This window comes from Macrobrachium nipponense, chromosome 14, assembly GCF_015104395.2.
Source record: "Macrobrachium nipponense isolate FS-2020 chromosome 14, ASM1510439v2, whole genome shotgun sequence".
Classification (NCBI taxonomy): Eukaryota; Metazoa; Arthropoda; class Malacostraca; order Decapoda; family Palaemonidae; genus Macrobrachium; species Macrobrachium nipponense.
In genome coordinates this window covers 55858983-55871850 of record NC_087207.1, presented here as the reverse complement: position 1 = coordinate 55871850, position 12868 = coordinate 55858983, and the positions used below count along the sequence as shown (strand labels likewise).

The following is a 12868-nucleotide window of genomic DNA, read 5'->3' as shown; positions in this document are numbered from 1 at the left end:
GGGGTCCTATTCAAACCTAAGCGCCTGCTAGGTTCCTGGCGCCTGCTTGACTCCTGACGCCTGCTTGACTCCTGGCGCCTGCTTGACTCCTGGCTCCTGAAAAGCTCTCGATGCCTCTCACTCGACTCCTGGCGCCTGGCAGGCTCTTGACGCCTACTAGGTTCTTGGCGCCTACTAGTCTCCTGGCGCCTGAGGTGCTCGACGCCTTAAAGGCTCCTGGGGCTCACTCAACTCCCGGCGCCTGACAAGATCCTGGCTCTTGATAGGCTCTTTACGCCTGCCATGATCCTCAGTAGAGGAGTCCGACTCCTGTTCTCTTCATAAAAAAGTAGCTGAGCGTCTCCTCTGAGAGCGGCTACTGCTGGGAACTTTACTGCGAAGAGAAGAGCTCCTAAGGGGTTCGAGCTGTCTGCGCGGAGCATTCTTGTACGGAGGTGAGGAGTGCCTAAAGGGAGATCGAGAGGGTCTCTCAGGAGACGAGCGCCTGCTAGACTGAGATACGTTTCCTCTACAAGGAGAAGAGCGCTTACTAGGAGATGAAAACTTCGATCTCTTTACTGGAAGGGAGGCGTCTTTCCACCAGGGAGGATAACTGTTCCTGCAGGTTAAGCAGGAAGAGCTTAGTAGGAGCTTGAGGAGCTGGAGAAGGTCTTCTAGACTTCTTACTACAAGAAGGAAAATCCTCAGGAAAGCGCTCGGGGCTTGAATTAAGAGCGTCTCCTTTCGGCGAAACCCACGATCTCTTCAAAGGACGAGACTTCGAGGCAGAGCTCCATCCACGCCTAGACGAGGAGGAGTCCGAAGCAGAAAAGCACTTTTCCGGGATGCCCTTTCTACGGCTATCCAGGGCAGCCTGGGTCGCTACTTCAGGATCTGCCGAAGGGACGCCTGATCGTTGGGGATGCCCCACATCCTCCCTGCGGCTTTTGATATTCCTCCTCCCCTGGTCCTGGGAGTTTGAAAGAGGTCTAGGCCTAGGAGCAATGCGGAGCCGATCAGACGCCCCCTCCACTGCACTGGGGTCACTGTCACTCACTGACACTCTTACTTTCGCTCCATAGCTTTTAGCTGTTCCTGAAGCTCCTTGATCGAGGATCTCATGATTTCCATCTCTGAAAACGAATCCTTAGATTCAACACAGGGAGAAGGGGCTGAGGTTATGGGAGAAACATTATCATCTTCCTTGTTAGTTTCTAACTCGGGTTCAAATGAACAAGATCTACTCGAGCTTCTTGCAGAAGCTTTCCTAGCTCTATCTTTCTCTCTTTTCTTGATATAAGAAGATAAATCCTTCCATCCTTGTTCTGTCAGTCCCTCACATTCAGAGCAAGTCTTATCAAAAGAACACTCAGAACCTCTACATTTAATACAAATTGTATGGGGATCTATCTCTGCTTTCGGAAGTCTAGTTCTACATTCGTCCCTTGCACACACCCTAAACTTAGGTGTTACCTTAACGTCAGCCATCGTAAGAGAACATACCTAAACCAATCCTAAAACAGTCCACAACAAGCGTATGCCAAGCCAGAGAAAAAACAGAGTACTTCACCAAAATCAATCCAACAATTCTCGGCGAACGAGCAGAATTCCATGCAGGAGGGAACCACAACAGTTGTTGTCGTTCCCGGCAACAGAGAAAATCTGTCAGAAAACAGGAATGGTTCCGGATACCGCCCCCCCGCGGCGGGAATGGTAGATCACCTGACCTACCTGTAGCATGTGCCGCGAGTTTTTAATTCTGTCGGGACGACGGAGTCTATAGCTAAGTATATATCTGCCGGGTAAGTTGCATGTATAAAAATGGCATTTATACTCATTCAAGGTGTAACAGAAAACCATGATGTGAATTTTTTTGTTTACTGTCAAGACTCTGCACCTTAGTAGTACTCATATCTTTCCTGGAAATAAGTGAAAGTAAAAATGATATTGTAATGATACAATTAAGTTTGTTCATACTTACCTGGCAGATATATATATAGCTGTATTTTTCCGAATCCGACAGAAATTTAAACACTTACGACACACGCAGTGGGAGTCAGGTGGTTAGTACCCATTCCCGCCGCTGGGAGGCGGGTATCAGGAACCATTCCCATTTTCTATTCATAATTTTTATTTCCACTGTCTCCTGAGGGGAGGTGGGTGGGTACTTAATTATATATCTGCCAGGTAAGTATGAACAAACTTAATTGTATCATTACAATATCATTTTGTTCATGAAACTTACCTGTCAGATATATATATAGCTGAATCCCACCTTTGGTGGTGGGAGTAGACAGAATAGAAGATTTTAGGAAACATATATATGCAGATAATTGATATCTTGGTTCCTTACCTGTTAGCATAGCTGACTTCGTGGTTACTGCCGCGTAAGTCTGCTTGTGCTACTAGGAGTTGCCAGCGAGGTAGAGACCTATAAAGCTGGTGCACTCCAGATGATCTGTCAACAGGGGCGAGACCACGACGTGACTAGACCACTGACCATACAATGAGGGCAACGAAGTAAAACAAAACCACCTGGCGTAGCCTACCAAAAGTATCCCACTTAGACTAAGCTAATAGAAGGGAGATCGCCGCAGGCCCCCCCCCCTGGTCAACCCCACAACCATAACACAAGTTAAAACTCCCCTAACTATTAAAGGATAGGATGTAGCGCTACCACCTCCTGCCCCCAAAACAGTGTCTGCAGCGACGTATGGTCCGAGCGAGTAACAATTTTCGTATGGTGTTGCTTTCACCTCCGCAGGTAGTGTGAAGCGAACACGAAGTTGCTTCGCCAATAAGTGGCGCCCAAAAATATCTTTGATTGCCATATTCTTGTGAAAAGCCACCGAAGTAGCAATAGCCCTCAGCTCGTGGGCTTTCACTTTTAGAAGCTCCATGTCACTTTCACTACACTTTTCATGGGCTTCCTTAACCGTACTTCTTAAGAAGAACGCCAGTGCGTTCTTCGACATCGGAAGATCTGGTTTTTTCACAGAGCACCACAAGTTCTCCGAAGAGCCTCTGCATGCTCTGGTTTTCTGCAAATAAAACTTGAGAGCCCTGACAGGACACAGGACTCTCTCAGCTTCAGGTCCCACTAGCTCCGACAACCCTTTGATCTCGAACGTCCTCGGCCAAGGGTTGGAAGGGTTCTCGTTCTTTGCTAAGAACGTAGGACTTAAGGAACAAACTGCACTATGATCCTTGAACCCAATGTGCTTGCTTATGACTTGTATTTCGCTAACCCTCTTCGCCGTCGCCAGAGCGGTTAGGAAAATGGTCTTCTTAGTAAGATTTCCTAAGCGAAGCTAAATGGAGCGGTTCAAATTGACTCGACATGAGAAACTTAAGTAACCCACGTATAAGTTCCACGATGGTACTTTCGGTTGGAGAACTTTCAGTCTCAAATGATCTAATGAGATCATGAATGTCTCTATCATTCGCTAAGTCGAGTCCTCTATGCCTGAAGACCACAGAAAGCACGCTTCTGTAGCCTTTAACCGTGGGAACGGCTAGTTTCGCTTCTTTCCTAAGGTGAAGAAGGAAATCTGCTATCTGGCTCACAGAGGTTGAGGTGGGAGGGCCTCCTTGCGGTGGCAATCGCCGTTGCCACAGGTCTTGAAAAACCCCTCGCTCTGGCCAACTTCTTGATAGTCTGAACGCAGTCAGACTCAGAGCGGGGAGGTTTTTGTGGTACCTCTCGAAGTGGGGCTGTCTAAGTAGATCTTTCCTTAGGGGCAGAGTCCTTGGAAAGTCTACCAGGAAGGACATCACCTCCGTGAACCAGTCGACCGCTGGCCAGAAGGGGGCGATGAGGGTCATCCTCGGGTCTCCCTCTGATGCAGCGAACTTCCTCATCACTTCCCCGAGGATTTTGAATGGGGGAAAAGCGTTAATGTCTAGTCCCGACCAATTCCACAGTAGGGCGTCTACTGCCACTGCCTCCCTTGGGTCCAGAACTGGGGAGCAATACAGCGGAAGTCTCTCGTTCGGGAAGTTGCGAAAAACGTCCACATGAGGACGTCCCCACAGCTTCCATAGCACCTGGCATACCTCCTGATGAAGGGTCCATTCCGTCGGCAGAAGCTGTCCTTGCCAACTGAGAAGGTCCGCTCGCACGTTTTCCACGCCTGACACAAATCTTGTCAGAATCGTGATCAAGTTTTGCGACTTCGCCCAAATCAGGATATTCTTCGCGATGGCGAACAGAGAAGGAGAGTGAGTTCCCCCCTGTTCCTGAGGTATGCCAGGGCTGTGTGTGTCCGAGTTTATCTGAACCACTTTGTTGGAGACTTCCTCTTGGAAGAATCTTAGAGCAAGGTAAATCGCTGAAAGTTCTTTTAGATTGATGTGCCAGGACACCCTGTTCCCCTCTCCAGGTTTGGCCTGACACTTCTCTCCCTCCTAGTTGTTGCTCCCCAACCCGTGGAGGACGCGTCGGAGAACAACACTAGGTCGGGGTTCCGAAGCTTGAGCGAAAGTCCTTCCGCAAGCTTCTTTGGATCCAACCACCATTTGAGGTGCTTTTTCACTTCTTCCAGTCAAAAACAAGACCTCTTCTAGATCCTGTTTTGCGTGACAATTGCTTGAGAGGAAGAACTGAAGTGGTCGGAGGTGCAACCTTCCCAGAGAAACAAACTTCTCCAGTGCGGAATGGTCCCCAGCAGGACTCCATCCATTCCCTCACCGAGCATGTTTCCTTCCCTAGAAAGGCTGACACTTTGTCTAGGCATTGAAGTTGTCGCCCCTGGGACGGAAAACCAAAAGCCCGAAAAGCCACTGAGTCCATCTGAATCCCCAGACAGACAATAAGGATTGAGAAGGAGTCAGATGAGACTTTTCGAGATTCACCAGAAGTCCCAGGGACCCTCGCTAACGACAAAGTCGTGTGAAGGTCCTTTCAGTACACCGGTCTTGCGATGATGCTCGAATAAGCCAGTCGTCTAGGTAGAGAGAGATCCTTATTTCCCCAAGATGGAGCCACCTCGCAACGTTCTTCATAAGAACGGTGGAACACCATCGGCGCCGTGCTGAGACCGAAGCAGAGTGCCCTGAACTGGAATACCTTCCCTTTCAGGACAAAACCGCAGGTATTTTCTTGATCGTGGGATGGATGGGGACGTGAAGTATGCGTCCTGAAGGTCTAATGAGACCATCCAATCCCCCGGTCTTAAGGCTGCAAGCACGGATTGAGGTGTCTCCATCTTGAACTTCTGCTTGGTAACGAAGCGATTTAGACTGCTGACATCCAGAACGGGGCGCCACCCCCCTGACTGCTTCGGGACTAGGAACAGACGGTTGTAAAACCCTGGAGAACTCCAGTCGAAGACCTGTTCCACCACCTGCTTCTCGATCATTTGATCTAGTAGATCGTGAAGCACTTTCTGTTTTTCTCCCTGATACGAAGGAGACAAATCCTTTGGTGTCGAAGACAGCGGGGGTAACTTCAGGAAAGGAATTCTGTACCCCTTCTTGACGATGTCCAGAGACCAAGCGTCGGCACCTCTCTCTTCCCAGGCTCTCGCGAAATGTAGAAGTCTGGCTCCTACCGGTGGCTGAAGGACTTCCCTCTCACTTCTTGCTCTTAGAAGGAGCGGGGGTCTTGCCTCTGAAAGAGCCTCTCCTCGAGTGGGGCTGGCTTCGAGGAAGAAGCAGATCGAAAGGGCTTCGATTTCTTCAAAGCGAGGACCCAGGAGACGAAGTAGTTGTAGGCTTCCTAGAAGACTGCGCCAGAAGGTCTTGGGTTGCTTTCTCCTGGAGGACTGGCAGCTATGTCCTTTACCATAGACTGGGGGTAAGAGATGTTCTGAGAAAAAGGAGCAAAAGAAGATCCGCTTTTTGCGCTGGCGAGACCGACTTTGCAGTAAAATTGCAAAAGAGTGCTCTCTTCTTAAGGCAGTCCCGTGCTGAAATGAGCAGCCAATTCCTCAGAACCATCCCTGACGGCCTTGTCTATGCAAGACAATACACTGGACAGCTCCCCCAGACTGATGGAATCAGAACTCCTGGACATGGCATCCAAAACTCCTAGGCACCAGTCAAGAAAATTAACGACCTCTAGTGTCCTGAAGAGGCCTTTAAGGTGAAAGTCTAGCTCACTATGCGTCCAAGAGACTTTGGAGGAAGACAGAAAAGATCTTCTGGTGGCATCCACAATACTACCAAAGTCTCCTTGAGCCGAGGCTGGAAGCTTAACTCCGACGTTTTCTCCCGTCTCGTACCACATACCAGCTTTGCCACAAAAGTCTTGAAGGTGGTAAAGCGAAAGAAGTCTTGCCTGAAGCCCTTTCCTCTTTTCCATCCAATCATGGACCTTGCGAAAAGCTTGCTTCGTAGAAAGCGACTTCTTCATTTTCACAAAGCCCGAGATCTTAGTAGCTTTGGATGACGAAAACTGAGAGGGAGGAGTATGTGGAGCTTCAGGCTGGAAAGTGTCTGCAAAGACTGACTGTAGCAGACGAGTCAAAACCTTGTAGTCCGTCGAGACTGGAGCCAACTGCTGTTCTTCGTCCACTTTCGATTCGACGAAAGCGTCACTAATTTCCTCTTCAAGACACTGGAGAAGTCGGAGGAAGTAAGGAAGAGTCACGAGCTTTCTCAAAAGAGAAAGAGCGGCGAACAGGAAGAGTTCCCGCTTCCACTTGCGCTTGCGGAGGTGGTAAACTGACGTCCGTAGGCGCGCGCTTGGCGTCCGAAGCCAATCTACTGGCGCCGACTGAAGCGCGCTCGACAGCAACAGGTGTACACCTGGCGTCCACTGGCGCGCGCTGAGCGTCTACTGGCGCGCGCCAAGCGTCCACTAAAACGCGCTGAGCGTCCACTGGCGCTCGCTTACCTTGCACCGAATCACGCTCGGCGTCCACTGAAACGCGCTTCCTATCTACAAGTTTTGTAGTAGCGGATACAACCGCTTCCCGAGAGCGAGAAACGAATTTTTCACCTCCTCTAGAAATTGTTTCTGGGGAGCAGAACGAACTCTAGAGGGAGACTCAAACGGAGAGAGAGACGAGTGAGGAGAGGGAGAGGGAGAACGCCTCGACCTCTTCACAGGAAGATTGTCATCCTTCTTACGGCGACGTGGAACAGTCTCTCTCGAAGAAAAAACATCTCGAAGTTGCTGCTGAAGAGACTGGAGAATCTTGCTTGTAGGTGAAGCCTCCTTTTCTGGGGAGGGGCTGATCCTGTGAGCAGAGCGAGTGGCGAGGGGACACCTTCTTCCTACTCCCAGGAACCGCCACTTCACGCACCTTAGAGCGACTGCGGCGCTCGAAAGAAACATCTAGGAAAGACTCCGCCTCCGAAGATCCTTATGCTTCTTCTGCGGAGGAAAGCAGCAAACGCACTATCAGGCGCATGAGCAAAGTTCCGGAGAACAACTTGGACGTGAAGCGTCCCGAACGCGAGGGCCGTTCCTTTTCAGCGGACGTGAGAGCTCCACCCCTTCAGGAAGAAGAAAAGCACTCCTTGTAGAAGAAGTGCACACGCACGCTCCTTGGCAGTCTGGGTAGGTTCGTCAGAAGCTGCCGAAGGCACGCCAGATCGGTGGGGGTTCCTCGTAACCCTCCTTCGACTTTCGACATGCTTTCTCCCCGTAACCTGGGAGTCAAGCAGAGGTCTAGGTCTAGAGGCGGAATGAGGCCGATCTGACGCACCTCCACTACACAAGGGGCACTTTCACTGCACTTCTCTTCACTTTTGCTCTCCAGAGCTAACACCTTTTTGATTCTAAGTTACGAATCGATTCAAGCAATTAGCGATAAAGTATTAACCTTCTACACCGACCACTGCTTCCAGGGGCCGGAGGCAACACTACAGGGGTAGGAGCATAACTACAAAAGGAGGGTTAGCAGGAGAATCATTAAAATCTTGCCTACCTGAAACACTCCTGGAGGAAGACCCCTATCTCGCTCAAGTTTCTTAAGATAGGTTTCATACGCCTTCCACTCAGACTCTGTTAATCTTTCACACTCCTTACGACGACTTTCAAACGTACATTTATTCCCCCTCCGCAAACCTTAAACAAACAGAATGTGGTTCCTACTGAAGCTTTCAGTAGCCTACCTCTACATTCGGACTAGAAACAAAATCTTGCGCTAGGCTGAACTAGACCCTGACATCTTGATCAAAGAAAAATCAATACCAAAATCAAATCAATCCAAAGTCAACGTGTGCCAAGCCACCGATCCAATTTCAGATACCAAAAAGAAAAAAGAAAAACAAAAGGGATACTCAAGTAGCTAGTAAGTTTCCAAAATCTGGACAGAGGAGCTGCAAACAGGTGTTTCCAGCACCGGCGACAGAAAAATTATGAATAGAAAATGGGAATGGTTCCTGATACCCGCCTCCCAGCGGCTAGAATGGGTACTAACCACCTGACTCCCACTGCGTGTGTCATAAGTGTTTAAATTTCTGTCGGATTCGGAAAAATACAGCTATATATATATATCTGACAGGTAAGTTTCATAAACAAATAAGGAGTTTGTCAACTGTATGGAAAAATTCCTTTTCTTGGATTACAATTTCAACAAAAATATATGCTGGCTACTTACCTAAATTGGCAACATTTCACAAAACCAACGTTATCACTCCGTGGCACATAAATTTTCTCGAAATTTGGAGCATGTTTGGCAAAATAATCAAATGATGGCTCTGACTGATCGAGTTCCTTCAGGGAAAAGTGCATCGCATCACTGGGAAACACCAAAGAAACTAGTTCTGATATTTCGCTCGCCAGGAAAGGATGATATCCATCAGGGACCCACAGTCTCTCTATTCCCAGTCTGAGTGCAGCAACAATAAGCATGTTATTGTAAGCCTTTTCATGACCTTGCCACTGTAAATAACAAAAAGATATTACCACCACTGTAAATAACAAAAAGATATTACCAAACAAAAACTTTCTCAAATGAACAACAAGAGGTTTGAAAACAATTTGAAATATTAAAGACCATTAAAAATGTTAACAAACAAACCTATTTCTTTCATGGCCCTGAGACTCATCTCTATCCAAGGAAGATGGAACATGGGTCTCTCCAGGAACCAAGGACACCCTTTATATCCTGTGAAGGTTAGGTTCCTGGTACTCCTTCCAACGTGAAACTGTAATGCTGTTATCTTATCTAACGGTAAGTTACTATAACCTACCCTGGACTATGCTGTAATAAATACAACAATGCTTGACTAAGCCAGTCACCTTTAAAAATGCTATCACTTTCATAAGAAATTAGATTCTTATGAATATTGGGAATTTAGAGGGGGATGAATAAAATGTGTTTTCATACAAGTAACTTACCAAGTAATTAATATACGTATAGCTATAGTTTTAACTCGCATGGCAGCTTGAATTTTGAAATTCATGGTAGGGCTTCTTTTATTTTGTGTAGGTGACTAGCCCCACCCACTTTCGGGGAAGGAGAGGCGCAACTTAGCAAAGAGCTTCAATTTGTTTCTGTTAGTTTACATCTGACCATCTGTTGTGAGGAGTCAAGTTGTTTTGGAATTCTGATCACTTTTTTGATGTTTTTTTCCCAATTGGTGAAGCATTTTAACTTTGGTAGCCTTCGTTACATTTAGCGAGTGTAAGGTTTTCTTTTTGAGACCTGCTTTTGTCTGAATTATGACTTATTTTCACAATTGCAAGACTTTTTTTTCACTGAATAAAATTTGTTTTTTCTAGACTGAGACTATTTTACACTGTGGTTTGCTAGACTCAAGTTCAGCTAGTATTCATTATTGCAGCAAAGGCTGTAATATCAGATTGACTAGGCAACATATGATTCACATAACCTTTGTACTGACTGTAGGGGGCAAGTGTGTTCTAAAGATTTGTAACAAAGATGACGACTAAGATGACAAGAGATGAAAAGTTTTCAAGTCACATTTAGCCAAATTAGAAAGACAGGAAAGGAAAGGTGGCTTCTAGAGCTGAAAGCAAGACTTTAGCTAGACAGAATTCTTTTCATAAGTCTTCTATTGATGTTAACCCTTAAGCACCGAAGCGGTATTTTAAAAATCCTCTCTCGTATGCTGGCGGCATTCGCGAGTGAGCGCTGAAAAAATGTTTTTTTTTTTAAATCACAGCATGCTTAGTTTTCAAGATTAAGAGTTCATTTTTGGCTCCTATTTTTTTCATTGCCTGAAGTTTAGTATGCAACAATCAGAAATGAAAAAAATATCATTATCATATATAAATATTGGGATATATGACAGCGCAAAAAAAATTTCATATATAATTGTGTACAAATCGCACTGTGAGCAAAACAATTAAAACTAACGAGTTAATTTTTTTTCGTTGTATTGTACACTAAATTGCAATCATTCTGGTATATAACACATTGTAAAACGATCAAGGCAACACAAAAAAAATATTATCACAAAATGATGCATGAATTCATAATGCGCAGACATAAAAAAAAAGCTGTTTTCAAAAATTCACCGTAAATCGAAATATTGTGCTAGAGACTTCCTGTGTGTTGCAAAATGAAGGTAATTGATTGAATATTACTAGACTGTAAGTGTTGTAGCTTACAATTGCAGTTTTCGACCATTTCAGTCGAGTTAAAGTTGACCAAAGGACGAATTTTTTTTCTATTTATCGTTATTTATATGATATTTCAAAACTGATAACAGCTACAACCATGGGTTGTTTTTAGTTGTATTCTACATAAAATTGCGCACATTTTCATATATAAAACCTTATGTAACGGCAAATTTAAAATGGTGCAAACATTACGACAATCAGACGAAAAAATTTATGATTTTTTCGGAAGAGTTACTATGCGGAAGTAAGGAAAAAGTTTATATTTCATAAATTCACCATTAAATCAAAATATTTGTGCTAGAGACTTCCAATTTGTTGCAAAATAAAGGTAAATTGATTGAAATATTACTAGAATGTAATAGTTTTTAGCTTACATTGCATTTTTCTACCAATTGGTCGGTCGAGTCAAAGTTGACTGAAGTTGAAATTTTGGCAACTTATCGTTATTTATAGGAAAAATATTTCAAACTGAATAAAGCTACAACCATGGGTTGTTTTTAGATGTATTCTACAGGAAATTGCACACATTTTTATATATAAAACTTTATGTAACAGCTAATTTAAAATGGTGCAAACATTACGACAATCGGATGAAAAAATTTCTGATTTTTCTGGAAGAGTTACTATGCGGAGTAAGAAGAAAAAAAGTTATTTCATAAAATTCACCATAAATCAAAATATTGTGCTAGAGACTTCAAATTTGTTGCAAAATAAAGGTAAATGATTGAATATTACTAGAATGTAAGAGTTTTAGCTTACAATTGTGTTTTTCAACCATTTCGGTCAAGTCAAAGTTGACCAAAGGTTGATATTTTGGCACTGAAGGATCGAACGAGACGGAGGAGAACGAAGACGGGACGTACTGGGACGAGGAGGAGAGCAGTCCTGAGGTCTACGAGACGGAGAGGAGAAAGGGGAATGAACACACGACGAAGGGGGAGAATCTCTAACTGGAGAAAAGCCACCAAACGATCGTCCTGCGTCCTCTCTCGAAAGATTTCTTCTCTTCCTCTTGACGGGGATTGCGTCCTCATCCGAACTAGACGAAAAAAGTTCAGGAATACTCCATCATTCCCGAGCAGAGCGACGTGCATCCTGAGACGGGGGTGGTCTCCATGTCCTCTTGAGGAGACGCGATTCCTCCGAATAGCGCCATTTCCTACATGACGAAGAGCTATCGGAGGAGGACAAACACTTCTCAGTAACGCCTTTTCTTTGGCGTACTGCTGCAGCCTGGGACGCAACAATAGGACTGCCTGAAGGGACGACTGACCGTGTGAAAAACCCCTCTCGCCTCCCTTCGACTGTCGAACTTTCCTTCTCCCACCCTTGGGTATCTGGCGAGGGCTTTGGGGAAGCTGGTCTGAGGTCGAAAGAGCACGAGAGAGAAAGTCACCGGGCCGCCCCCTCTACATACAACACTGTCACTAACAACATTAATTACACCCACTTGACAGTTAATCGCTGAATCTGATTGCCCATCGAAAGCAAGGGCAGCAAACACTTTCACTATTAGGAGTCCTTCGTCTCCTCAACAGATACAGCAGCGGGTGCAGGAGAAACTGGGGAGGGAGTGCTACACGTTTCTACTTGAGAAGGAACTGGAGAAGGAACAGTAACAGATTCATTCACAGCTTTGCTAGAAGAACCAGATCTTTCACTCCGAGACACTGATCTCCTAATACGATCTTTCTCCAATCGTTCAACATACTTAGTGAGAGTTTTCCACTCTTTCTCAGTCAAATTCTCACACTCATTGCACTTATTCTCCCAAGTACACACAAATTCTCTACTACACTTCTTACACAGTGTGAGGGTCTACTAAAGATTTCGGTTGCCTAACTTTACACCCTTCTTTCACACACACTGTAACACAATACCGGAATCAGACATAGTTTCTAAGAAAATCAAAAGCGATTGCAAGCCAACGTTCCAATACGATACCAAAACAGCAGTCCAAAAGCAGCGAAAAGTCGGCAAACGAGATTGAAAATCTAGCAGGGAACCCACAATATTGAAGGTTTGGCTGGCAGAGAAAATCTGATGAAAATGGGAATGGTTCCAAGCGCCAGCGCCACAGGAACGGTGGTGATCACCTAACTACCGGTAAACTAGCGGTTGCCGCAAGTTTTGAAAATTTCTGCCAGTGCGACAGAGAATATAGCTATATATATACCTGCCAGGTAAGTATCATACATAAAATTGTATTTACTGAGACATCATTGTGATGGGCTAAGATATTTTCCGCAGGAAGGTGGTTGAATAGTAATGTCCTCATCCCCGTATCCATTCAACAAATCCCCAGCTCAGTGGAGACATTTACTTCCTTGAATAACTTGTAACTGG

At 45.5% G+C, this 12868-nt stretch overlaps 3 protein-coding genes across 4 annotated transcripts in view; 1 reads left to right on the top strand and 2 right to left on the bottom strand.

Moving 5' to 3' along the window:
• The window catches only part of LOC135226519 (retinol dehydrogenase 12-like), a 248483-nt gene that overhangs the window by 112800 nt on the left and 122815 nt on the right, over positions 1-12868 (top strand). The gene's annotated exons all lie outside the window — the stretch shown is intronic.
• LOC135226518 (uncharacterized) overlaps positions 1-12868 on the bottom strand; it is a 157608-nt gene that overhangs the window by 84429 nt on the left and 60311 nt on the right. The gene's annotated exons all lie outside the window — the stretch shown is intronic.
• The window catches only part of LOC135226012 (uncharacterized), a 48338-nt gene that overhangs the window by 28804 nt on the left and 6666 nt on the right, over positions 1-12868 (bottom strand). Inside the window, exon 3 of the mRNA XM_064265490.1 lies at positions 8532-8844. Within this exon, the coding sequence (XP_064121560.1) occupies positions 8532-8844 (313 nt within the window). The remainder of the gene's footprint in view (positions 1-8531; positions 8845-12868) is intronic.